This window comes from Symsagittifera roscoffensis, chromosome 1 (assembly GCF_963678635.1).
Source record: "Symsagittifera roscoffensis chromosome 1, txSymRosc1.1, whole genome shotgun sequence".
Classification (NCBI taxonomy): Eukaryota; Metazoa; Xenacoelomorpha; order Acoela; family Convolutidae; genus Symsagittifera; species Symsagittifera roscoffensis.
Window position 1 is genome coordinate 78,339,888 of NC_087062.1, and position 27,274 is coordinate 78,367,161.

General features: G+C 35.4%; 2 protein-coding genes across 2 annotated transcripts in view; one reads left to right on the plus strand and one right to left on the minus strand.

Moving 5' to 3' along the window:
- The window catches only part of LOC134849916 (UDP-N-acetylglucosamine transferase subunit ALG13 homolog), a 342,028-nt gene extending 330,461 nt beyond the window's left edge, over positions 1-11,567 (minus strand). Inside the window, exon 1 of the mRNA XM_063866551.1 lies at positions 11,558-11,567. The gene's annotated coding sequence lies outside the window, so the exon portion shown is untranslated. The remainder of the gene's footprint in view (positions 1-11,557) is intronic.
- Positions 344-26,791, plus strand: LOC134849900 (mitochondrial calcium uniporter regulator 1-like). Its single transcript, XM_063866550.1, has 4 exons — positions 344-572; positions 1,537-1,749; positions 14,476-15,198; positions 26,693-26,791. Exons 1-3 carry the CDS (start codon positions 348-350, stop codon positions 14,716-14,718), a joined length of 681 nt encoding a protein of 226 aa, XP_063722620.1. The 5' UTR covers positions 344-347; the 3' UTR covers positions 14,719-15,198; positions 26,693-26,791.
- The last annotated feature ends 483 nt before the right edge of the window (positions 26,792-27,274 follow it).

A 27,274-nucleotide genomic window follows, 5' to 3' on the forward strand; every position in this document is an offset into this window, starting at 1 on the left:
GATTTTGTGAATGGGCCGACCCTGCAGTCAAATTCCTGGCACCGCTCTACAATATTCCCATTCAAATCACCACACAGGAAAGTGTATTATTGGTCAGGTAGAGAGACCATAGTATTTTTAGTGGTAATAAAAATCATCTTTTTTCGAAACCTCCCTACCAGCTTGTGCGTACACACATACAACATCACTGTTTTTAAAAAGCCAAATCAAAACCAAAAAAAAATCTTCCAAAATTTTTTTGTTTTTGTTCGTACGTTTTGTTTGCAACTCTGTTCAGAGCGGTCCGCACTGTATTTCGCTACTCATGTTCACCTAACATCACTGTCATATATCTTACAGAGTACCGTATGTTTTGTGCATCTACCATGCATAGATGCAGCTGTGCACTGAGCAAGGCGAGGATGCCCAGAATGCTGAGACGACGGAGTATATCAGTGCAAAGCAGTAAAATGTTGGCCAAAAACAACCCCTCTTTAGTGCCCTATGATACACACAACCTCCACAAGGCACTGGTGGGTGCTGGATTTTCAGAGGAACAGGCAGAAGTAATGAACAATCAGTTAAAATCAGTTGTGAGTTAAGTTTCTCTAATTTTTTTTTGCCCCATTTTTTTGTAATGCAACATTTCGCGCCTCAAACATGTCACCCTTCAATCAATACAGGTCTATTCAATTTTGTCGCTAAAATTTGAATGGGCGTAGAGCGTCCGATATCTAGTTCTTTCTGTAATACAGATTGTTCTATGATATCAGACAGGTTAAGAGAATTTTAATCTGTTAATAGAATTTGAATCTATTAACAGATTATTAACATAGCTTTTCGCTATCGCCGGCTTTTGAGATTTTTTTTGGAATGTTTTTTGAAAGTGAAATGATTATGCGGCAGTTTATAATAGTGGCTTTAAATTAGATTAATCGGTCGTTTATGTGCTGCGAAAGCAGAAGGTGTAAATTGTTCGTTCTCTAAATTCATTTCATCCTTTCTTCGCTAAATGAGTCAGAACAGCAAAAACTTTGATTTTTTTGGAATCCGAATCACGGCTGAAGGGGTTTTCAATGACATCAGACTAGAAGACTTGCGAGTGTTTGTTGAGATACCATATTTTATATATATATATATAAAACACCCGTCCCATAGTTAAAAGGAAAGATATGGCAAAGAAATGAAAATTAGCCAGCAAAGTTGGGCACCATATTTTAAGTTAGAATAACTTCACTCTATGCTATGTATGGTTTCCGCTAAAGTTTTTGCTCAATTTTTGATCAAATTTATCGAGCCGATTACCAAAGAGTACCATAATAGTTCTTGTATTTTTAGCTTTCTTTTATTCTCTTGAAAAAAAAACACTATTTGAGAAGAGCGTCTTTAAAGTTTCCATTTTGCCCGGATAATTTAGCACTGCAGATATACATTTTCGTGCTATTCGTGCATCAATTATTTGTCATTCCTGATAGCAATTGGAGAAATGATTTTTAGTATTTTTCCTTTGCCCTTCTCAGCCACATATATGTGAGGGTCAGTGTGATTGAATTGCAGGTGGTAAGCAGTACAGTGAACTACGAGGAGCACTTCTCACAGCTGGACTCTCTGGCTGAGGATTTGACTCGGAAGGTGGCGAGGATAGAGCAGCTGGAAAAGGAAGTGGCTCTGCTGGAGAAGGGCACTGTGCAGGTGCTGAGGTCGGAGAACCAGAAACTCACAACCGACATCAACGCATTCCACTCCATACTCAAGGAAGACTTACAGAAAGTAAATAGAACAACCTTTTCACAACATGGTCTCAATTAAGGTCAAGATGTTTGTTTTACTCGCACGTTTCGTTGCTATCGGCTCTTAAAATCAGGGAAAATAGCTATTTGCTCAACTTTTGAAAAATAGCGCGTTCAACCTTTAAAGCAATAAGATTACAGAAAGATGATCGGAGATAAACAACTCTTACTTTTTGGCAACGGAAAATTGCGTGCTATAGTACTACGCCAAGGCTTCGTACCATGACATGCTTAGAGTGTTGTTGTAAGGCTCCTAGCACCAGCAAATGCATTTGAAGTTGTTCGATGTCCAATCTCCTTGCTCTTAAACCCATGGTTTTTTTTTTTTTTATAGTTTTTTTTTTTCACGCAAAATCAGGTACAACAAATAATTATCGGAATGGGGCGACTTTTAAATATTTTGGAAACATTTTCACAGGATCGAGAAAAACCCATTTGAAAAACCGTTTGAAATTTTTGATTTTGAATCAACCTTGAAGTTAAATGTTTTTTTTTCAGCAAAGTTATTTAGCGCCAATTTTGAAATGAAAAATTTCTAACTATTTTACTTTGACTGCCGAATATTCCTGAATTGCAGGTTTCCGTCATATCTCTTCATCACACCACGCTCAAAAAAAACAACTTGAAAAAAGCATACGAAAAAACTTTTTATGTATTTTCTTAAGAAAATGGCGGGAGCCTTCTGTAATACTGCAACCGGCCCTCCTTGTCTTTTATATGTATTTTTGTTCTTTTTGGGGTTATGGGTTTACTAATCCGGAGACGAACTTTAGATCGAAATGTCGTTTCATATGGACTTAAGTCAGTTCCTCATCTCACATTTTTCTTGTTTTTGTACGTTTTTCTGGAAATAAATAATTCTGTTGGTAATGTTTTATAGCGCTGAAAGGATTTAGGGAGTAGAGTAACTTTCTTCTTCTCGATTTGAATTACTTCAAGAAAATTTTATGGGTGGGTCTTTTTCAAGGTTTGTGTTTTTTTGTTTAATAAAACTGTTTAAGTAAGTGTTTTTGACGAAGTTTTTTTATACCATCTGAAATATGTTACTGTCCTGAGTTCAAATTTAGAAGAATTTTCTAAACAATAGTTTTTTTTTCAATAAAAAATATGGGATATCGAAAACTTAGAATAATTAACGCGCTGTAGTTTTGGATCTTATAGCAAGCCAACTACTACTAATGCGTTTATTGTCCGTTTTCCCTTTGCGGCGGGGTTTGGCATTCGAAAAGTGCGTAAACAATGGTACATCTTGTACATAGCTTGACCAAATCCAGCTTTAAGGTGAGGGTATTCTAAATAGCATTCAAGCTTTTTAATTGAATATAATACGCGTTTTTCCATGCCATTCGATCAAGGCAGTCTGTGGGTTTGACGCTTAAAGTCTTCGGGTATTCTTTATTACAATCGATCCAGGGTTTTAGGTTTTCCTGCTGGTCTTTTCACTGGTCTGTTGATTTAAGCGGATGGTCATTTTCTCTTCGTTGGACAGCCGAACCATCGTAACCTTGACTGCAATTTTAGCTTGTCCGGATCTATAGGACCTGTCATTTAAATTTCTGCTTCGCTCGTAACTCTGTCTTCATAAGTGTTTCCTGTAATCCTACAGAGAGGTTTTGATATCAGCAATTTTAAAAGAGCTGGATATTGCTTTGGTCTACCAGGTAGTATCACAAGGGCATCTGCGTATAATATATCCCGTGGAAGACAGTTTCTCGTAGGCTCTTCCATTACTATTATAAATAACAATGGACTAAGTGCTGATCTTTGATGCACTCTTTTCGATGTAATTTCTGCCACCCTGGGCAGGCGAATTTCGGTTTTCGACTCACGGTACAGACACAGTATCAGTCGTACCAAAATTTGGGAACTCTGTTGTCTCAGAGCCTATAAAATTACTTCCCTGGGAAGAATGTCGAATTTTTTTTCGATATTTTGTAATGCATGTTTCAGTGTTCGGATGCCTCTGTAGTACCATGATTCCAACGAATCGCGTTTTCTGTTTATAAAATGGAACAGTTTGATTTCGCTCCAATCAGAAGGGATTAAACCAGACTCCCAGACTTCCTTAAAGGCTTCAAAAAGTCCAGCAAGTTCATATTCCTAGGCAAATTTAATCATATCCCAAGTTAGCGCTGTTGGTCCGGGGCTTTTGTACTTTTCATTTCTCTGAGTGCCAGCGCCCCTTGCTGGATAGTGAATTCCTCCAATGGGACAGCCACTGGGGATAGTTTCCGTTTCAAACGGTCTTGTCTCATTTAAAAGATTTTAGTAGTAGCTTTGCCACTGCGAGAGAAGATCATGGTTACAATTCAGGAGTTTACTTATTTTATGAACATTGCTGCAAGCGCATCATTTTGATCATTTTAAATTTGCTTCGTGAGGCGGAACATTTCGAGTCGTCTCTCCGTTTTTGAGAGCTCTTGACACCATTTTTGGCTTGATTCTTTTTTAAGCTTCAGCTACCTACTACATATTTCACGACTGTGTTCGTCTCCAATATATCACCCGGTCTTTTTTATTATTCCCAGACTTTTCCCACTTTTGAGCAAAGTTTTTTTCTTTTTAGATTCTTTTCCTATTTTATGGGGCACCACCATTTTTTCTTTTTCTCGCCTGTTTTTTTGGTTGTGTCGGCACTTACGTTTTTGCTTCTTCTAGATGGATTGCTTTGAAATTTTCCCAGTTTGCCTGTATTAGATTTTTCTCTTGCTTCTTTCTTATTGATTATTCGTTGTTGATTGAGTTTTCTCTTTCATCTAGTATCCACGATTTTTTATTCTTCTAATTGGTTTTGACTTTCGGTGGTAAACGGGAACTTCAAGATAAACAAGTCTGTGTTGAGTACCACATTCTTTGCCCTTGATAGTCTTCAAAGTTTTGACTCATCTTCTCTGCGACACGTGTTAGAATGTAATCAATCTGGATGGAATTTTCTCCACTCTTAAACGTACAGTAACTGTTATCGAAACGTATTTCAAAGAAAATGTTAAGGTTGGCTAGATTTTGTGAATGGGCCGACCCTGCAGTCAAATTCCTGGCACCGCTCTACAATATTCCCATTCAAATCACCACACAGGAAAGTGTATTATTGGTCAGGTAGAGAGACCATAGTATTTTTAGTGGTAATAAAAATCATCTTTTTTCGAAACCTCCCTACCAGCTTGTGCGTACACACATACAACATTACACATAGAATGCCTCAATGCAAATTTTAAGTTTACACTAACCATCCCCAATACATTTTTAACAAGTCGACCATTGATGTGTATTGCAACACATTTGGTCCTTCTACATTTTTTTGCCAGAAAAATTTAAACTTCTGGTCGTCATCTCCAAAACTTCTTTGCCGTTTCCTTTGAAGCGAGTTTCTTGAAGACAGCACGGATATTTTTTCTTTCTAGAGGATCGCATACATAGCCATTTTTGTGCAAGTGTGCCAACGTTCCATGAACTTAGTCGGAACGACTTATCTTTTAGGGTGGGTTTCTTCGTCTTATACGCATTAGTATCAACCCTATTAGTAGTTGAAACCGTGAGATTCTTAGCACCCTCTCAACATTTAAGGGGCTCACGTGATTTAGGGCCAGTGCTTGTCTGGCTTTCTTTTAAATGCAGTGTACTTACAGAGCGTTTGCAGACCGAAGTCTTTCCTGACCGGATGCCCTTCCTGACGTTTAATCTTCTCCTTTTCCCGCGCTTCGGACCGGCAGCTTCGTCTTCATAACAAGACAGACCAGGCAGAGACTTTTTACTGTGTAGAAAAAATTTATGGCTCAATTGTTATTTTATAGCTCATTTGATGTCCGTTTAAGTTTTTTTGGCGTAGTTACCACTCAACCTTTTTTTTTGATAGCTGATTTGACGGCCACGATGTTGTCTCATGGCATATTGTCCTCAAAATTAAGATCATTTGCGACAAATTTATGATTTTTTTCGAGTTAAGTTGCCTGCGTTTTGTTATGTTTGCTAATTTACAATGCTATTTCTGTGTCGCAATTCAAATAACACGTCTTCTTAGTTCGTTTGAGGGAATGATTATTTTTTGTCAAATAATTTTATTGAAAAAAGTGTTGATTTTTTTCAGACTCTTGGTTTTCGTCCTCGTTTTCAGTTATCCAATTGCAGTTGATGTGATCTGATACGCTTTCAAACAGTTTCCTTACACAGCATAATTGATTTTGTTCGCACAGATTTAGTTAAATTGAAAACTGATCATTAGATTGTAAATTTACTTACTCAAGTTTGAGTAGTTTCACTTTTTTATTTTTTTTTGTTAACGATTTAATCAGCGTATGTTGCGTACTTTCACGTGCGAGTTTTTAAATGCTTTCGCCTGTTTCAGGAGGGATGGATGCATAAGTTTTTGACTCTAAAAAATTTATAGCTTGAAGTATTTTCAGAGTAAAGTTTCGTTTTCTGGTTACCAGAGTAGAATTAATATTTTTGCATTTATTACCGCTTCTTCTTTGATTAGTAGTTGAAACCGTGAGATTCGTAGCACCCCCTGCCCTTTTAAGGGGCGCATGGGACTAAGCGCCAGTAACTTTTTGACTTTCTATTAATTGTTGGAGCCACTGCTCCAACAATTAATAGAAAGTCAAAAAGTTACTGGCGCTTAGTCCCATGCGCCCCTTAAAAGGGGAGGGGGTGCTACGAATCTCACGGTTTCAACTACTAATCAAAGAAGAAGCGGTAATAAATGCAAAAATATTAATTCTACTCTGGTGACCAGAAAACGAAACTTTACTCTGAAAATACTTCAAGCTATAAATTTTTTAGAGTCCTTTGATCTTATGAACAAATATAGTGTAGATTTAATTACGAACTTCTATCTTTCGTGAGATAAAATTTTTGGATTTTTCTGATAGATAATATATCTAGTTAGTTAACATGTGCTCTTTTCATAATATTTCATTTAATATACAAACAATTTAAATTCTAAATGTTGATGTTTTATTATGAGAATTCAACCGAGCGAGTAAAAATATCTGTAGGTATTTTGGGTGCTTATTCTACGAGTGATCAATGAATGAAAACTAATTTTTTTTGTAATATTTTTTGTAATATATGCAATAATTTTGAATGTACAGCATCTTGACTGTAGATCATCATTCGCAAACACAGGTGGTATATGCAAATTCAGGTTCGATTGCTTGATTGCAGGGGTTGATCTAGAGTTTTCTCGAGGCGGAGGCGGATGATCGAAAATTAGGGCAACATTTTTTTAGGGTCGACCAAATTGATTTTCCGAATTCTCCCAAAGCACTAAAAAGACCCTGCTTTGGCCAAATATTTTTGCGCCGCAGCCAAAATTTTAGAAAAAAAGGAGTTTTGTAGGCACTTTTTCAAAAATTTTAACCAAAAGGTCTAGTTTTTTTGGCGCGCGCTTCCCCCTCAACATAGTGCACTTACAGAGCGTTTGCAGACGGAACGGCAGCTCCGTCTTCATAACAAGACAGACCAGACGCAGAATTTTTACAGTATAGAAAAGTTTTTAGCTCAAAGGTTACTTTGGACCTCAACTGATGTCTGTTCAAGTATTGTCGTCCTAGTTACCACTCGGCAATTGTTTTTAATAGCTGATTTAATGGCCGCGAAGGTGTCTCTTGGCATATTTTCTTCCAAAGTAAGATCATTTGCGACAAATTTATGATTTTTTTTGAGTTTTGTTGCCTCTGTTTTGTTATCTGTCTGCTAAATTACAATGCTATTTTTCTGTCTCAATTCAAATAACACGTCTTTTTAGTTCATTTGAGGAAATGGTTAATTTTTCAAATATATTTATTGAAAAAAGTGTTGATTTTCATTTTTTCAGTTTGCAGTTGATGTGATCTGATACGATTTTCAAACAGTTTCTTTACAAAGCATAATTGATTTTGTTTGCACAGATTTAATTAAATTGACAATTGTTCTGTAGTTTGTGAATTAACCTACTCATTGTTGAATTGTTTTTTATGTTTATTTTTTGGTCAACGATTTAATCAGCGTATGTTGCGTAGTTTCACGTGCGAGGTTTTAAGTGCTATCGCATCGCCTGTTTCAGAAGGGATGGATTCTAAAGTATTTGACTCTAAAAAATTTATCGCTTGAACTTATTTAGGAATACAGTTTCATTTTCTGGTTTCCAGGGTCGAATTAAGTTTTTTGCATTCCTTACCGCTTCGTCTTTGATTAGTAGTTGAAACCGTGAGATTCTTAGCACCCCCTCCACATTTAAGAAGTGCACGGGACTGAGGGCCGGTGCCTGTCTGATTTTCTATTAGTTTTCGGAGAATTGCACCTACAGAGCGCTTGCAGACCGAAGTCTTTACTGACCGGATGCCCTTCCTGACGTCTACTCTCCTCCTTTTCCCGGGCTGCGGACCGTTAGCTTCGTCTTCAAAACAAGACAGACCAGGCGGAGAGTTTTTACTGTGTAGAAAAAGTTTACAGCTCAAATGTTATTTCATAGCTCAACTGATGTCTGTTTGAGTATTTTCGGCGTAGTTACCACTCAACAATTGTTTTTGTAGCTGATATGACGGCTGCGATGGTGTCTCATGGCATATTTTCCTCAAAATTAAGATCATTTGCGACAAACTTACGATTTTTACTGAGTTTAGTTATCTCTGTTTTTTTATGTCTGCTAATTTACAATGCTATTTCTGTGTCGCAATTCAAATAACACGTCTTCTTACTTCATTTGAAGGATTGATTAATTTGTCAATTATAATTTTTGAAAAAAGTGTTGATTTTTTTTCAGACTTCTGGTTTTCGTCCTAATTTTTCATTTATCCGATTGCAGTTGATGTGATCTGATACGCTTTCAAACAGTTTCTTTACACAGCATAATTGATTTTGTTCGCACTGATTCAATTAAATTGACAATTGTTTTGTAGTTTGTGAATTAACCTACTCATTGTTGAATTGTTTTTTATGTTTATTTTTTGGTCAACGATTTAATCAGCGTATGTTGCGTAGTTTCACGTGCGAGGTTTCAAGTGCTATCGCATCGCCTGTTTCAGAAGGGATGGATTCTAAAGTATTTGACTCTAAAAAATTTATCGCTTGAACTTATTTAGGAATACAGTTTCATTTTCTGGTTTCCAGGGTCGAATTAAGTTTTTTGAATTCCTTACCGCTTCGTCTTTGATTAGTAGATGAAACCGTGTGATTCTTAGCACCCCCTCCACATTTAAGAAGTGCACGGGACTGAGGGCCGGTGCCTGTCTGATTTTCTATTAGTTTTCGGAGAATTGCACCTACAGAGCGCTTGCAGACCGAAGTCCTTACTGACCGGATGCCCTTCCTGACGTCTTCTCTCCTCCTTTTCCCGGGCTGCGGACCGTTAGCTTCGTCTTCAAAACAAGACAGACCAGGCGGAGAGTTTTTACTGTGTAGAAAAAGTTTTCAGCTCAAATGTTATTTCATAGCTCAACTGATGTCTGTTTGAGTATTTTCGGCGTAGTTACCACTCAACAATTGTTTTTGTAGCTGATATGACGGCTGCGATGGTGTCTCATGGCATATTTTCCTCAAAATTAAGATCATTTGCGACAAACTTACGATTTTTACTGAGTTTAGTTATCTCTGTTTTTTTATGTCTGCTAATTTACAATGCTATTTCTGTGTCGCAATTCAAATAACACGTCTTCTTAGTTCATTTGAAGGATTGATTAATTTGTCAATTATATTTTTTGAAAAAAGTGTTGATTTTTTTTCAGACTTCTGGTTTTCGTCCTAATTTTTCATTTATCCGATTGCAGTTGATGTGATCTGATACGCTTTCAAACAGTTTCTTTACACAGCATAATTGATTTTGTTCGCACAGATATAGTTAAATTGGCAATTGATCTTTAGTTTGTTAATTTACTTACTCAATTTTGAATAGTTTCCCTTTTTTTGGTTACCAATTAATCGCGTATGTTGTGTAGTTTCAATTGCGAGTTTTTAAATGCTTCGCCTGTTTCAGGAGGGATAGATGCAAAAAATTTTGACTCTAAAAATTTTATAGCTCAAATGGTATTTTATAGCTCAACTAATGTCTTTAAGTATTGTCGGCGTAGTTACCACTCAATAATTGTTTTTGATAGCTGATTTGACGGCCGCGATGGTGTCTCATGGCATATTTTCCTCAAAATTAAGATCATTTTCGACAAATTAATAATTTTTTCGAGTTTAGTTGCCTCCGATTTTTACGTTTGCTAATTTACAATTCTATTTTTGTGTCGCAATTCAAATAACACGTCTTCTTAGTTTATTTCAGGGAATGATTCATTTGTCAAATATATTTATTGAAAAAAGTTTGATTTTTCTCAGACTTCTAGTTTTCGTCCTAATTTTTCTTTTTTCCAATTGCAGTTGATGTGATCTGATACGCTTTTCAAACAGTTTCTTTACGCAGCAAAATTGATTTTGTTCGCACAGATTTAGTTAAATTGACAATTGATCTTTAGTTTGTAAATTTACTTACTCAATTTTGAGTAGATTCACTTTTTTTTCTGGTTAACGATTTAATCAGCGTATGTTGCGTAGTTTAACGTGTGAGTTTTTGAATGCTTTTGCCTGTTTTAGGAGGGATGGGTTCTAAAGTTTCTGACACTAAAAAATTTATAGCTTGAAGTATTTTAAGAGTACAGTTTCATTTTCTGGTTTCCAGGGTCGAATAAAATTTTTTGCATTTATTACCGCTTCGTCTTTGATTCTCAAGCTTGCTTAGGAATTTTATGAACCTCGTGAGAGAAAGGTATGGAGTTTTGCAGATTTAGTCCGTTGACTTTTTTAAAGTAATTGTTGTCAGCTTAGTTTTTCAACGAAATTAAATAGACATATTTTCTATCCAACATCTTGTAATGCAAATTGTAATTGTATCTCAAATGCTTCGAAGCTCCGCTTTGCTTCGCTTTTCGGTTTTTTTTGAATTTGTCTTTTCAATTCTTTCTTTCATCAAGTATTTGTCTAGAATCTATTTAAAATGATTGTTCTTTTGTGGTTTTATTTTTTTTGCACTATTTTGTATCCTATATTTTCGGCCTTAATTATTTTTCTTCAACAGAAAATGTTAGCTACTAAAGTGCGACGAATGACGTTTTTATCCCCGAGAAGACATAAAGTTGTCATGAAATTGGCTGTATTGTGTAAGAGTAAAAGCGAATCTGCAGCTCTGCTGGATCAAAAACTAGTTCTAATTTTTATTTAGTTCATTTTCAGTTGTATAATAATTGAGGACTCCAGTTGCCAACTTAGTTCAGATGACGTTTCAGTTGTATACTAATTGAGGACTCCAGTTGCCAACTTAGTTCAGATGACGTCAAGTTCAAACTGAATTTTTAAGCTTCCACAGAAATTTTGGCTCCATCGAATCTGGAATTGCGATTCAAATCAAGTTATGTTAATATTATTTCTCTTAGTAGTTTCATATCAATTTTGATTTTTGAATCAGCCTGTGGCTGAAAAACTTATCAGTTTTAGTTTGGTCACGCGTGTTGAACTGATACAATGACATGAGGATGCAATTAGTTGTCGGGGAGGTTTTTGTGGAGTTAGCTGAACACAAATGCAAATAATTGATTGTTGGTACATCACGGGACATATTAGTTTTGGGGAGCTGAACAAAAATGCAAATAATTGATTGTTGGTACATCACGGGACATTTAGTTTTCAAGCGAGAAAATGAACAAAAATTTTTCACGTTTGTGCCGTTTTCTCTGTAGCCAACAAAGATTCACGGTTGAAAATTTGGCATATGATAGATGACACTCTTTAGACAATAGCAAGATAAAAAATAGTTTTTAGGGCGCCGTTTGGCCATTTAATAAGAGGGCGACAGAGAAGTGTTCTGAGTGCCAAAAGTTCGCCGTAAAAAAACCACAAGCAGTAAAATGTTAGTTGAAAAGCTAAACATCTCAGCTATGCCCTCATATTAGTTTTTTCTTCCTAAAAGGGAAAATAAAAACCTAGTCAGGTACGTGTATGTACCGGAACCGTAGTAGACCGCATAAGAATTGGCAGAAAAGAAGACAAAAAAAATTTTTCTCTGCAGCTCCCTGATTGCTAGCTAAATTTTTTATCCAACCGTGATTATTTACAATTTCTTTGCGAAATTGTTGGTGATGCGAACCATGTTTTCGAGCGATTTCCATGTCGTTTTTGACATTTTCAAGCCTCAGTTTGATAATCTAATTCTAATGTATCCTGCAGGAAGAAAGCTGAAGTTGACAGCCTGGAGAAAACCTAATATGATTAGGAAATACTTATTCCGTCTGAGGTGTGAAATTTAGTGCATTATTTGTGACAATTTAACGTCCGATAATAAAGCAGCGGTACCAAAAGTTGATTGATCTTTGTTCAACTTTTTCAGGTCTTACTTTTTGAACTAATTTATTTTTCAGCCTGCCCGGACCTATAGTGTAAAGATGCAAAAAGACCACAGGCCCTTCTTATTTCCTGTTCATCAAATGTCTATAGATAAACTCTGTGGTGTAACCAGTTTTTTTGCAGGGTTGTCTTTGATGACGAAATATAGTTCGAGTTATGGGGGTTGGACAATAACAAGTCAAAATGTCAAATACCGTATAGACCAACCAACTCCAAAGAATTAAATCGAGTGAAATATGCTAGGTTCTAGAAGGGAAGGATCAGGTCTACCTTTAATTCTCAAATTAGTAATTTCAGACGGAGCGCAAATAAAATTCAATCTTAAAAATTGTCTAAGAATTTAAATCCAAGAATTGTCGTATCCATCGGCTTAAGCCATTAGCGAAAAAGAACTGAAGAGAACTAAATCTAAGGTCCACTACAAAAAGTTTGCAAAATGTAACGTTGACTCGAGACAAATTGATAGGGTTTTAAATACAATTGAAGGAAAAATCAGAAATAATCAAGCCATTGGCGAATTGTTAGATAACAATGGATGCAAGATTACTTCTGAAGATGATACGAACACTGAACTGATCTTTTTCCGCCAGCATCGGCAAAAACTTAAGTTCCGTTAAACCTCAAACGTTGTTTGATGTATCAATCGAATCAAAAAATTAAATTTGCATTTTGCCTTGTTATGGAGAAGAAATCATTGATAGTATTGATCAGTTGAAAAGAAGGACATCTACGGATTTGATGACATCAGTATTATACAAATCGAGCTTGCATCCAGTAAAATTATTCATGAGCTGATCAGATGTTCAATGAAAAACTGATTTTTTCTAGCCTTTTTAAGCAGCGCTAAAATAATTTTGAGATATGGGACTTTACAATTCTCTGAACAATTCTTTTTCTCTGTTCAATTGTTGGATGACAGTTTTTGATGAAAGGTTGTATGCATGGACCTAACAAAGCTATCATTGAAGTTCCGGTTGTTCCAATTGTGGAATTGGAGAAATCAATTACGATATGGAGAAAAAGTGTCAGTGGTTAAAGGCAAATAAATTAAGTATCAATTTTGAAGAAAAAAACAGTAATTGTGATAAAAACAAACAGAAGCGCTCCTAGCGTTCCAGTTTTTTTGATAATTAGAAAAACGCCAGAAAAAAAACTTGCAAATATTCAAGATTAATGCTGGATTCACAATTTAATTTTCTTCAGCACATCGAATCTGTACATGCAAAAAGTTGCGTCGTTAATGCGGATTTTTTTTTAGAAATTAGGCATTGTTCCTCGGAGGGCGTTTCTGTGTTACTAGGATTCAAAAGGTATGTCTATCATTCAATACTGTGTCCTTATTTATGGCTGTGTAAGCTACAATGCCTTTTTACGCATCCTCAATTTTTAGAAGAAGATAATCCGTGCCATATTTTTATGAAAAATCAAGGAAGAGGCAGGGAAGGAGTCTTATCTGATTATGAGTTGAGTGCTTACACAATATTGAAGTTTTTGTTCCAATCTTTGGGCAAAATGCATACGAGAGATCGTTTACTTAATTTTTTTTTCAATTCATTGTTTATGATTGAATTACCAGATTATCGAAAAAAGGGCTTTTGAAAATACCGTTAGCCAGAGTTAATATCCAAAATGTGTCAAAAACACCCTGGATTTTAAAAAGCCTCCATCCTGCCCTGCGTGTGTTATGGAGGCTATAGAAACATCGCGCAGTTATTAGAAGTGGTAACCGAATAGGTAAACAAGTTGAAGAAACTTGAATAGACCTGGCTTGCGACAAGCGAGTTTCAGAACCAAAAATGTTTTTTAACGTTGTTCTATGAATTTTTTTAATGCTATGACATAATCAAAAGTATACTCGACCGGAATGCTCAGACGACTAGTCATTGAATTGAACTGCTAACCTTAAGAGTTTTAATGCGAGAATATCAAATTTAGGACTGGTTTGAATAATTGTTACCAAACTATTTACAACTCATCAGTTTTTGCATTAATTTTCTTACTTGCGGTTAAATTGAATATTATGTTTGTTCGTGTCGATTTTGCTTAAAGGGCATCCTCCTTAAAGTGTGGAACTCAAGTGGGTTCGTTGGTTGTCATCTTAGAGGTATTTGTTCTTAATAAATACTACTTAATTGTTAATAACCCGCATCTCTTGAGAAATAAAACTTCTTCAAGATTTAGTCTTAAGTTTGGAAGATAAAAACTGCTTTGATTGAAAAATCGTTGATTTAGTGTGAAGACACGTGTGACAACCCGAAAAAAGTGACTTTAAATTTATATTGGATCCTCTCAACAGTTGTTTCCTCTCAAAAGTTGTTTCCTCTCAACAGTTGTTTCCTCCTTTGTTTAGATTCGGAATGACTTGCAGTTGGACTTTAATCTACATAAGAGCTGGACCAAGTCCGCCTTGACGGAACTGGACAAAGAGGTTAGCCGTCTCTCCAACCATATCGAGATCAAAGCAGCTGATCTTGGTGCGCAGCTGGACAGGAACAAGATGGAGAACCTCAAATACCAGACCACACTAATCTTTAGTGCAATAGGAGTCATCATGTCTGTCGCATTCGCTTTTTGGAGGATGTTTGGAAAATGACTTTGAAATATCTTTTCTCTAATTTATTATTTTTATGAATTTACAGTTTTGTTAGAACGTGGATTCAACCTGACAGTCTCTGACAGTGCTAATGAGTGATTTAGTGGTCGCAAGATTTGGATTAGGCAATTTCATTGTGCGGCAAAACTTATAATACAGAGAAAACGTACGAGAGCTTAGAGCTTAGATCATTTGACATTTAACGAATTTTAACTGAACATGGTCGCTGCCTAGTTTTCGATTTAATGCGAGGATCCCATGTCGAGTTCACACAGCCATAATGGTTTCTGCTGCGATCACATGAGAAGTGACTCTTTTGCACAAACATTGGATGAACTAAGTTTTGAAAGAAGTATATGTGGGGCTGCGGCTTCTAATGATTTTGAGAGATTGAAAAAGATCATTGAAAAAAGACAGACGGCTAACAGTAAAAATGAGGATATCGTGAATATTACGGACAGCTACGGATATACAGCTTTGGTAAGTCGGTGTCATCTTGAATCAATGAGTTGGGCGGATCTGGGTTTTTCTCGAAGAGGGTCGAATTTTCAAAAACAAATGTCATAATTTTATTTGGCTGATGCCGGCAGAGGTTAACTTACTATTTACACAAGCAAAGCTTGTGTGATAGTATGGACTCTCTTCTTTCCAACCTATACAGCTTTTTAGGGGACTGAAAATTTTTTCATAAAATCTTTTTTTTCGGCTCAACTGGTGTCTGCTAAGCAGTATCATGAAATAGTTGAAAGCACTATGTCAAATGATGCTAAATTAGTATTTACCGGCAATATTCCGACTTCTGAAGCAACAGAAAAGGATGTCGTTGGTTAGCTGTTTGTTTAAAAGTTTATATGCTATCGCTATTTTTCAATTGTACACTATTTTTGGAATAATTTTCTTCTAAATGATGAAATAGTTATTATTTCATATGTTCTTAACTGGCCATAGCCTAGAGTCAACATCATTGCATGGGAGGAAAGAGGGGGGTTAGTAGATAAAAAATATTTATTTATAGTAGTGTATTCGGTATAAGTAATTTAAAGGAAATGTTGGTCTTGCGGTGATAAGTGTGACTTTCGTGCCGATGGCTGATGTTCGATCCCCATAGTTGCGAGTTTTTTCTTTCTCTCGGATAGCCAAAATATGTTAATAGTAATTATCATTTTTTAGGTGGTTTGAAACCAAATCTCTAATCTCTTGTTAAGTTCCATTGGTAGAATTAGAGCAGATCAGCTGGTCTCGTTATTTACCCTTTCCAAGGGTTTCCTACTTTCAGTATATTGTTATGTCATTTATACTCTTGTTCTTGGATAAATATTTTTTCTTATTTTGCTTCTTGTGTATTCAGTTCACAAACATTGTCTGAATATCTCGAGGCAAGTACTGCAAACTAAATATAATAAAAATAAATAAATTTGTTGTCAAGAAGACAACAATTTGTTTATTTTTTACAATGTTTTTCTACATTGTTTTTCGCGGTATCATTCGTCGCTCTGTGTTAAGTTTCAGTTTGCGGGTTCAATATTTGTGTCATAATTTTTGAGAGTTCGCTGACGGCGTACATTTAACGTCTGAGATTTTTCTAGACAAAGCTAGATTGTTCTATCAGCAGTTGGACTGTAATTTCCTAATTAGTCATTGTCGAGTTTTTTTTTGGTTTTCTGTTTTTCTTGGCTGCTATTTAATCAGATGTGTTTCGGACATAGGTCTGAAACACACCTGATTAAATAGCAGCCAAATTTTTCACCTGAAGTTTTTGTTGGTTCATTTTCCCGTATAACTTTTTGTGAAGTTCTGTCTGTTTTTTTTTTGCTGCTCATCTAAATAATTACTTCGTAGAAGCCGTTTGAAAGCTGATTTGGAAATTTTTTGCATTCAAATGATTATCTCATAGTGTAAAATGTGTGTGAATAAAGAATGATTTATCTTTTTGCTGGCCGTGGTTGTATATGGAGTTTTTTTCAGGAAAAGTTTTAAAATTTGTTCAGGCTCTAAGTGGTTTTTTTTTCGCGAATTGATTTTTTTCTTGTTAAGTTCAGTTTGTTTCTTTGTTAACAAGAGGGAAAACTCCACTTATGAACAGCGAAAGCGTTAAGGTCGCTAAAACTTGATCAACTTTTAGTTTCGAAAGTGGAATTAATCATCAAATTTCCCAGCGAATTAGAAGTTTTTTCATTTCGATCCAGTTTTCTTAAATTGGGTTAATTTAATCAAAAAGTTTGAATCAATAATTGTTCTAGAAACTCAAACAGTCTTCAGGGCTTTTTTTCTCAGTTCGAGAGTTGATATTTTTTCAAAAAGTACGTCATTATTTTTTTTTTTTACTAATGTGATTTTTTTCGTGAAAAACGTTTATGATTTCAGTTTTAAAAAAAGGTTTCTTTTTGTTTCCTTGGGTGCATGACCACTTTTCCAACATTTTAATTGCTACATATTTTGATATAACGATAATTTTGACGCTTGTTTTTTCCAAAACTTTCTTGCAAAAGATGTGTGTAAGGCTTGAGATGCTTTCATTTCTCAGATCGGTTGATAATGTTTTGTTCTGATTCGCGCTCATTTCAAGCTGCCAACAATTTTCTATCCAAGTTTTCAGGTGATTACAAAATAGAAACAATTGGTTTCATGCATGTATGTTGACGAATAGTTTTCCTTCATTGCCAAATTCGTGGAAGCTTTGAATATAGGGTCTTTGATACTGAAGGTCTTGAATTTTGGTTTCTCAGTTCAAGTTGCACTTTTAATGAATTTCGCTTTTCTTAAATTTTAGCATGGTCACTCATGTTTGAATAGCACCTCCTCCAATTTCATGTTTCGTAATTTTGAATTATCGAAACAGTAATGATTACGCTTGCGATAAGCAAGAGCTATCAAATTGGAATATCGACTTTTTTCTAGTTAATTAGCGTAACTAAATCATTTGATAGCTTGCTTTTTAATGAAGGTAATTTTCATGGAAATATTCGGTCCAGTAGTGTGGTGGTAATGAGTGGGGCCAGTTTTTGTTTTTCATTTTTTTTCTAGGAAAGTCAGTTTTTGTTTTTTATTTTTTTTCTAGGAATAAAATTTTTTCAGTCTCAAATTGGCTTTATCATGGTTTGGCGTTTGATTTCTTTCTAAGTTCAGTTCATTTCTTTTGATAAAAAGAAGGCAAACTCCATTATCAAAAGTAAAAATCACGAAAAATGTGATCGAGTTCTAATTTTGAAAATGGAATTTAATTATCAGACTTCCCAGGGGAATGGTCCAGTTTTCTCAAATTGGGTTAGCTTTGTCAATTTGGTTCTTGTGTATTCAGTTCACAAACATTGTGTGAATATCTCGAGGCAAGTACTGCAAACTAAATATAATAAAAATAAATAAATTTGTTGTCAAGAAGACAACAATTTGTTTATTTTTTACAATATTTATCCGAAAAAATCGCAAATTGGAAGAACACCAAAAAAACTCTTGGATGAACACCATGGTCGTCAACATTAATTTCTTATTAAATCTGAGTTCACAGGAAGCATCGGGCATAATATTTTTGATTTTTGATTTATTTGTATGGCCTCAGAGGTCGAACTCCTACTGCATACGTGTTTGGTTGCACTAATTGTTTCGTTGTTATTGTTGATTCGTTATTAATTGTTGGTTTTTCTATTGTTTTATTCCCATAAAAGAACGATAAATTTGTTTTTATGTTTGTTTTAGCACTACGCCTCTAGATCTGGAAACACCCAAATGGTGCATTTGCTTTTGAAGTCTGGCGCGAATGTAAATGCAATTACGAAATCAACCCATGCCACGCCTCTCCATCGAGCCGTTTTTTCTGATCATGAAAAAGTAGTTCAACTGCTATTGAGTTTTTGTTCCTATCCTAATGTGCAGGAGGTGGTGACCAATTACAGCAACACAGGACGTAATGGCGACAAACGCACATTTTGTGATATTTTCCTTAAAGACTCGGATGGTCGGACAGCATTGGAAATAGTTAGTTCATTTTTTGTTTAGCTTCAAACAGGAAATTTTAATTGAAATCTGTTTTCTACCTTTTCTTTCAGAAAAGTGATATAATTACAATCGTCAGTAAATGGGGTCAAATTAGTCTTCGATTATCAAAAGATTGAAACTCCCATTTCATTGAGAACTTGGATGAGATCGATTTAGTTCACGTTTCACGCTAACCGATTAAATAAAAGAATTTTGAAGGTTCTGCTACCTCCACTTCTCGTTCGAAAGGTTATCTTGGCGCTAAAAAGTCCTAATAAACAGTTCGATAAGATTGACTAAAAGTTTCAGCATCCTCAAAAGGTTGTGAAGCTGATTCAGCTTCGAGCTAATTTAATTTCCATTTAGTAACTTAGTAAATGAATTTACGAATACTCAGACATTTTGACTTTTGGCTCATCTCCTTGGTAAAAAAAGGTTAACCGATTGCTGTGGAATTAGCACAGAAAGCTCCTACCATTCTGATTGAAGAAAAAAGTCCCTTTTGCAAAGAGAAATTTTAAAAATTAGAATCAAAAAAGTTTCATTTCTCATCTTGTTTTTTTTCTAGAAAAAAGGAGATAGGTGAAAAGAATGATGGATTGAGTAGTAAGTGTTGTTCGAATTGTAGTTAAACTAAATTTGAAGGGCAGCCCTTAAACACATTCCTTTCAGTCTTTCTCTAATTTCTTCTGTAAACGACAAAAAATTGTATCATTGTTTTTTCAATACAGACAATCATAGTCGCGCATGAAAAGGCTTTATAATTATCCCACGCTCGGTTCCTTGCGAGCTTTCTATGATGTATTTGAAATTGGCTGGGGTGATCGGAACAAACAAGGATATACGACCGTTAATTTTTTCGATGCGTTAGCAAAGTATCATTTTGCATCCTAGTCGAAGTAATTGTTCTATACTGTGCAGTCCACGGCGTGAACAGCTGCATTTAATATTACAATAAAAGCTTTAATTCTCTTTAAAGCGCATAGCTTTTGTACTTTAAAAAAGCTAGTGGGATCATAAATATTCGAATAAATTTTTTGTCTTCGCTGCTGAAAATTTTCCATTATTCTTGAAATCTACCCTGCCAAATTTGAAAATGAGTTCAATTGAAAGTATGAGTAGCAGGCATCTCTCCTACCTAAGTGGCTAATACCTTATTTTGTAGAGAAACAATTAAGGTTTTGGGTAAAGTCTAATTTTTTAAATTTTGTAAGTTACCGCATTTCATCTCGCATCAGTACAATGCAATCTAAATAAAAATATCAAACATGTTTTTCCAGCTTAAGCAGGGTTCATAGTTCAATAGGTGTTTTTTGAGCGAGGAGTGGAAGAACTCAAGCTACAAGAATTAGTTACAAATAACAAGGGAGGGATAATATATAGGGAGGCTCAGGGACAATCTGACAGCACAATTTTTCCATATTTGATAGCATCAATTTTATGTCCACATACCATAAAATTTTTCCAAGGTGTTTTTCTGCCAAAATAATTTAATTTCAGCGGGAGCACGCGTTTTTGACTGATTTTTTCAAAAATTCGTCAGCTGATTTTTCGATCAATTGTAGATCCGCCCCCTACTTGCCGTAGTGGTTACTGATTTGAGATAACCGTTTAGCAATTAACCATATATCTACTTTTCTATAATTACCTTTGCAATATGCAAGGGTATTGCAATCGGGTACTTAACTTTTTCCCCGTAAAAAACTCTGTTCACAGGACCCATCTGACGTCTGGACTCATCTCTAGGTACCTTGTTTCACAATCTATTCAAATTTCTTAGCGTTTTCGGCTGAGTTTCCTGGGCTCGAATCTGACCAGTTTTTTTTTTCAAACGGGAGTTTTCATCTTTCAAATATAAGTGTCGCCCAATTATTTGTTTGCTTATCTGTTGTCGGCTCAGTTGTCACGTCTTGGAATCGTTAATTTTTTGCTGCGCGCATTTTGTTTTTCATGTTGCTTATAGTGTTTGATTTACCCCTACAATTTTTATTTTTACTTACCTTGAATTTGTATTTCCTTTTTTATTATCATTTTGCTCAAAAAGTTCCTCGGCCCAAATTATTTCGGCTTTTTTTAATCGGCTTAATGACCTAATTTTGGGTCGTTACAAGGGAAACACAATTTTAACACTCCCATCCAGACGCTTCAAGTCGGTTGTATGTTTACCAACTTGTTTGTTTAAATTGCAAAAAAAAAAGTTTCTCAGAAGTTTCTGCTGGTTTTAATTTCATTTTTTTTTTTCGTTTTGTAAAAATTTTTCACTTGCAAAAATTTCATTTGTTTTTCGTTTTGGAATTTTTTCTCTTTTTGAGAAAATTTCAGTTTTTCTCGAAAATTACTACTGGGTTTTAAAAAAAGTAGTAGTAGTGGAAAAGCCACTTACTCTAAAGTCTCTTTTCACTTGATCTCTGTGTCTGCAGCCTTCGAAAAAGTCTGTTGGTGAATATTTGTCCCATGTTTTTAATTTTTTCGTTTGCTCGAAAACTACCTCTCACAGATCTTACTTTTTAGTTTCAATTAATAAAATTGAAACTAAAAACTAAGATGGTTTTGAAACGCTCAAAGCCTCCCCTGCATAAGCGGCTACGCCTAATTTTTCGTCACGTAAAGTTATGGCCCTCCGAAAAATTTTGATTTTTTGACCGTTTTTTTCCCGAGAACTACGCCCCATTTCCGAGATTTTAGGTTCATTCGAATTCACAGGTAATGTGAATCTCTTTTGCATAAGTGTTAACGCCCAATTTTGTCTCACAAAGCTATGAATCACGGAATTGTCATATTTTTTGTTGACCGTTTGTTAGACTTTTCTCGCTAGCTATCCTGCCAAAACTGATGTTATATGATAAATCTGAAAAACAGATGTTTAAATACCTACCTTTTTTAAATGGATATACTCAGTCTGTTCGAGAAAAAGTTGTCCTTCAAACAAGGCAAAGTTTTGAAAATTTGACTGTTTTTCTTCGACTTTTTGACTTTACGCAAAAAATACCGGGCCAATTCCGTGGTTGTTTTTAATCGAGAAACCCGGTTTTGGGAATATTCTCTGCTTGCGCGGCCGCAACCTGCCTGTAGTAGAAAAAAAATAAAGATTTTTTACCTGTTTTTTGGAACTTTTGACCGTTTTTTAAAAACTTTTTGAATTGAAAAATTTACCCAATGAAACACGAGATGAAAAGTTCTATTGAAAGAGCAGGTTGCGATAATTGTTCCTGCAGAAGCGGTGTCCTCATGTTTTTTGTATGAGAGTTTTTGTCTACTTGGGAAAAATTCTTGTCTCGAACTTTTTCTACTCTTAGAATTTGGGCAAAGTCCAGATTTTGAAATAACACTTCTCGTGTCGCATCATTATAGCAAACTCATTCATTATTCAGCAGTTGCCATCAGCTTTAGTTGGGCTCCTAGTTGTTTGCTATCGAGATATAAAAAAAATTTGGTTCACCTAGTTTTTATTCAACCTCTGTTTTTTTCAAATTTTTTGTTGATGTTTATCGCAAGTTGTGTGAACCTCCGCTTCGACGCTGTGTTTGACATTTACTTCTGTTTTTAAGCGGTACCTTCATCTATATTTTAATAACATTAGCAAGCTTGCGAGCGTTGTGTATTAGTACGAACCTTCCTTTTTCAACTAAACTCGCAAATAAAAGTGTTCATTAAAACTTTTCACGTATTTTGTGGCACTTTTGCCATTATCACGATCTGTAGCAATGGACTTTTCATAGCATCTGTTCTCTGCGTTTTTTGAGGCTAGTGTTTGTAATTTTTGAGCGTCTTTGGTACAGTGGTTAGTGCGTGTGACTCATAACCTCGAGGTCGCATATTGTATCCTAGACGTAGCAGAATAATTAGTAATTCGAGGTTTTTATACTTTTTGTTTTTTCATTTTTTTTTTCGTTTTCTTGCTTGTGTTTACGAAATCTATCTGCATCTCTCTGTTTAAATATGCGAACTAGCGGTCGTAGTGTTATTTGACGAATCTACTGTTATATAATGAATTCAGTGTATATTTTCCAACGAAGTCGCAAATTAGAGTTCTCATTTGGAAGCGTTTCTGCTGTTTAGCTTTAACAGGTTGATAACATCGGTTCTCTGCTTAATTGATGACGTGTGTTTGTCTGTTGTTAGGCAACCGTGGCGCAGATGCGATGATTCTAATCTACAGGTCGCTGGTTTGATTCGATCTCTAATCAAAGGTTTTTTCAAGGTTTATTTAAACCTTTTTTAGAGCTTCTCTATGCTGTTTTTCGCTAGTATTTGCGAAGTGAAGCTTCGGTATTGTGTGAAAAGTCACTTCCTAATTTTTGATCCAAATTAAGAACAGGATTGGTTAACGTACGATGTCACGAGGTATCGTGTGATTTCATATCACGATACGAGGTCTCAACACGCGGTTGAGTCTTCATGTATATAGAAATAGATTTACTACTGTCATATCGCTCTTTCATTCAACTTATGGTTATATCTTTTTCTGCTGCCAAGCTGTGATAGGTTTAAGACGCAGTTGCTGAAATATCTGTCAGAAGTCAAAAGTGTTTCACATAACAAAAATTTTAACAGAGTTTGCTGTGAATTGGTGACAGAGATAAAGACAACCGAGCAAAAAATCAAAGTCTTAGTGAACATGATAGACACAACGAGAGAGACATCGAGAGAGAGAGAGAGAGAGAAAAAAAGAGAGAAAGAGAGAGCGAGAGAAAGGACGAAAGATCTGGTGTTTAATACATCTGTAGTTTTTTGCTTTTGCTGGGGAGATCGTAATGGGGTGAAAACCCTAGAGCAGATGCTCTAAATCCTATACTACTACTACTACTACTACTACTACTACTACTACTACTACTACTACTACTACTACTACTAATCTGTCGCTGCGTAATCTGAAGTTCAACCTGATTTACAGAATAAAAGTTCCACTTCAGAAACTCTTCAAAAATTTGATATTGATAATATTTGATGCTACGTATGAAGTCTGTGAAGGAACTTTAGTTTTCCTGAGTTGGTGATGCGTTATTCGGTACACATTCGCTTAGGTTTTGGATCAAACTTAGGTAAATACTTACTCGCTCACTTAAATTATGCGCTTCGATAAGTTTGCTGATATAAAATAGGTTGAGTTTTCGTCATTGAAAAGTACGTGGTAACACGGATATTTGTTCTGAGCAATACATTTTATATTTAAAAAAGTATGAGTCTGAGAGGATAGGGTTTTCAAGAAAAGATGATTTTTTTTGTACTTAGCAGAACAACTAAGGCTAGAGTTTTCATTATGAGTTGAATGAAGTTTCAATGAATGAAGTAGACGAAAAAGATTTTCTACCCTGTGTTAGAGCTATTGCTACTGCTAAACAGAGAGAAAGGCATTTGTAAAAGTGCGTTTTTTGATGAAATTGAAATGTATGTTGGTATGAATTAGTAGAAGGTTTAGATTTTTAAAGAAATCTGTTTTTTTTTAGAGCACATAAAGGCAAATGAAGTGAAGCTTGGGAAGTTTTGTGTGAAAGGTTTCGAAGCCTTGAGAGACCCCGACTGCCTTAATTCATTTCAGAATTAGCCTCGATTAGACTGAAAGCTTAGAATGAGAGTGTAGCCGGCTGTGTTACGAGAGCTAAAGAATTAAAATTAATTTCGATTAAGTAGACAAGGGTTTATCAAAAAACACGGTTGTGTCAATCATCCCTTAGGGCGTTTTAAAGGAGCCAAGTTTTTTTGTTATTTTTTGGTAAAGATGATAAGAATTTGAGTGCCAGTATAAAGAATTTGATAAACTGTGAAAGTGATCATATGAAAAGGAGGAGACGAAACATTCGTTTCTTTTAAAAACATAAACTTGTTTCAGGTGCAACAAGACAGGACACATAACAGCTCATTATATATCATAGTTAGCGAATAAAACTAATCAGTCATCCAGTGATAGACCTTCTCTGAAATGTTTCAGATGCTTAGATTTAGAACAGATAGCTAGGGATAGTAAGATTGATTTAGTAGAAAAGTTGTAAGGGATGAGCAAATTGTGGCGGAACTAAATAAAATATTTTTAAGTTGTTACATTTCCGCAGATAGAGTTGAGGTTGACTTACTTATAGATTCCGGCGCAACTTGCAGTTTTACGAAGGATGAAAATTTAATTGTTGAATTGAACAAAAACTTTACTGAAACTGTTGAATTTACTAACAAACTGAGTCTAATGTTTTAGGACAAGGGCGAGTTGAGTTTACTCTTCAAGGGAATTACCTAAAAGTTCAAGGAGTGGTTGTGTCTATGTACCAGCGATTTCAGATTTTGTTGTTAATCAAAACTTACTAGATGAGGAGCTTAAGTAATATTTGATCAAAAGTTTTGTATTGAACAAGGAAATGGGACTGTTGACAATTAAATTGAGCGAAGATTTTTTGGTAAAATTATAGGATTTAAAAATTGAGCAAAATCAAGTGTTGATCGAGTCTAGAAGAATCTTTTAGGATTAATTAAGTCCTATTTTTGCAGAGAAAGATTGGGATTTTTAGTGAGCAAATTGAGGACCTGATGATGAACAATGATTTAAAGGGAAAGAGATTAAGCTGAAAAAAATGAATCTCGATCTCATCCTAAAATTAAAAGCTCTTTAGATTAATGGAGTAAACATGAGTTGAGAATCACGTAAAATTAAGAAGTTTCAGAGTAGTTACTTGAGGTTTGGTTCAAAGAAAGTAGAAAGCGTGAAGCTTGAAACCACAGCAAGACAATTTATCAAGGTTTTTGAGCTAGGAGAAGAATACTGATATTATTATCAGCAAAAGTCCTATTATACATGGTAAAATTGAAACTCCGGACTAGTCTAGGATATTATGCGTTACTCAATATGAAAAGAGTGAAATTTTGGAAAAAAGACTTCTCCTTTTTTAGAGAAGTCAATTCTTATTTTTCGGATTAATTTACGGCCTGATTGGATATGTCAAGATGTCACGCGATGTCATATCACAAGATATCACAACAATTCTATATAGATAGAAGTTGGTTTAATACTCTCATATCGCTCTCAAATTCAATTGTTGATTATACCTTGTTTTGCTGCCAATCTGTGATAGTAAGCCTGTTCCCTCGAGGTTTTCTAGGTCTCTGTATAATTATAAATAGAAACTTATTAAAAGGTAGTTGAACTGCATTTTTGGAAAATCAATTTTCTATCAAACAGCTGAATTTTAATTTTTTGATTAGGAGGGCATTCATAGTTTATATAAAGCTAATTCCATTAAAAGATTGTTTCGATTGGCAGCTTTTTTGTCAAAAAAATCATCTCCGGTCATCTTTTTATGTATTTATACTATACTGTCTGTTCTCCGAAAGTCGAATCTACAAAGTCGGGATTATGACCACTTCCGACAAACCGTTTACCTGCCCTTTCTTGAGTTTGTTCTCATGAACCTCGAGGAACGCTTAATAGTGCAGCTTATTCATTTGCCTAAGTTTGCAAGCTGTTGCCCCGTGATCTGATCCAGTTGTATATGAAGGACTGCTTCCCGATGGTAAATTCACCAGCGAGATCGAAGCTTGAAAAAACATATGATGTTTTCCCCGTGTAACGATATAACTGAATTTTTAGCAGCTGCCCTGAGATGCCACAAGTTTTCACAAGGCCACTAGTTTTAGCTTTGCTCTAAATCAGTGCTACCCTCCCCATGACGGTCTGTGGTGCTGAGCGCTCTTTTTCGAGATATATGCTATTAAAACTTATATCCACTCCAACATACAAGAGGATCTACTCTCGATCTGGCGCTTTTTCACGTCCAGAAAGACGTGGAAGTTAAATTCGAGGCTGTCAACGACAGATATGTCGCTACAAAAATAAAAAGTTTTGTTTAATTCCGTTTTTGGTTTTTGTAAATCTTTGAATATTTTGTTAACATTTTTTTCAATCCTCGTTCTCCCCTCTCAGAAAAAGGCTAGATCTGCCCCTGTTAAAGTCTTAGCTTTATCATGAAAACAACGCAGGCTCGGGTTACACCTTGGATATTTTTTGCATGCGTTTAAGGGCCTTCAAAAACAGCATTGGGGATGTGTGAGACTTCTCTTATCTCAAATGAAGCTGATTTCAATCGGGGACTGTGCAATAGCACTGAAACACAAAGAGATATTGAGTAGTTTGCAAAGCATGGTGGATCCTAGTTGGCCTGATGACATCAAATCTATGATCAAAATTGACAGTGACACTTCGAATACAGGGTGAAGTTGGTTCTCCGAGGTCAAAGACCGGATGAAGAACACTGGACGAGAAAAGTCTGCGGAAGAACAGAAGGAAGACGCGGTGTAGTAAAAAAATATGTTATATCAAATGTCTTCACACGTTTTGTGCCAGATCCATCTTGTGTGTCCTGCTTTTGGCTTGATGCATTTCCACATTCATCAATGAACTTGAAATTTATATGTCATCGACTAGATTGAATTCTTAGTTCAAATTATTTAGGCCGCTACTGTTCGAGAGGCGAATTTCAAAATACAAGTGTAATTGAACGAAAATTTCTTGTAAATACAAAATCATATCCTTGGGTCAAACGATAAGCCGAAGTTTTTTTTACTACAAAATAATTTGAAGTCTTACAAGATACCAAAGCTA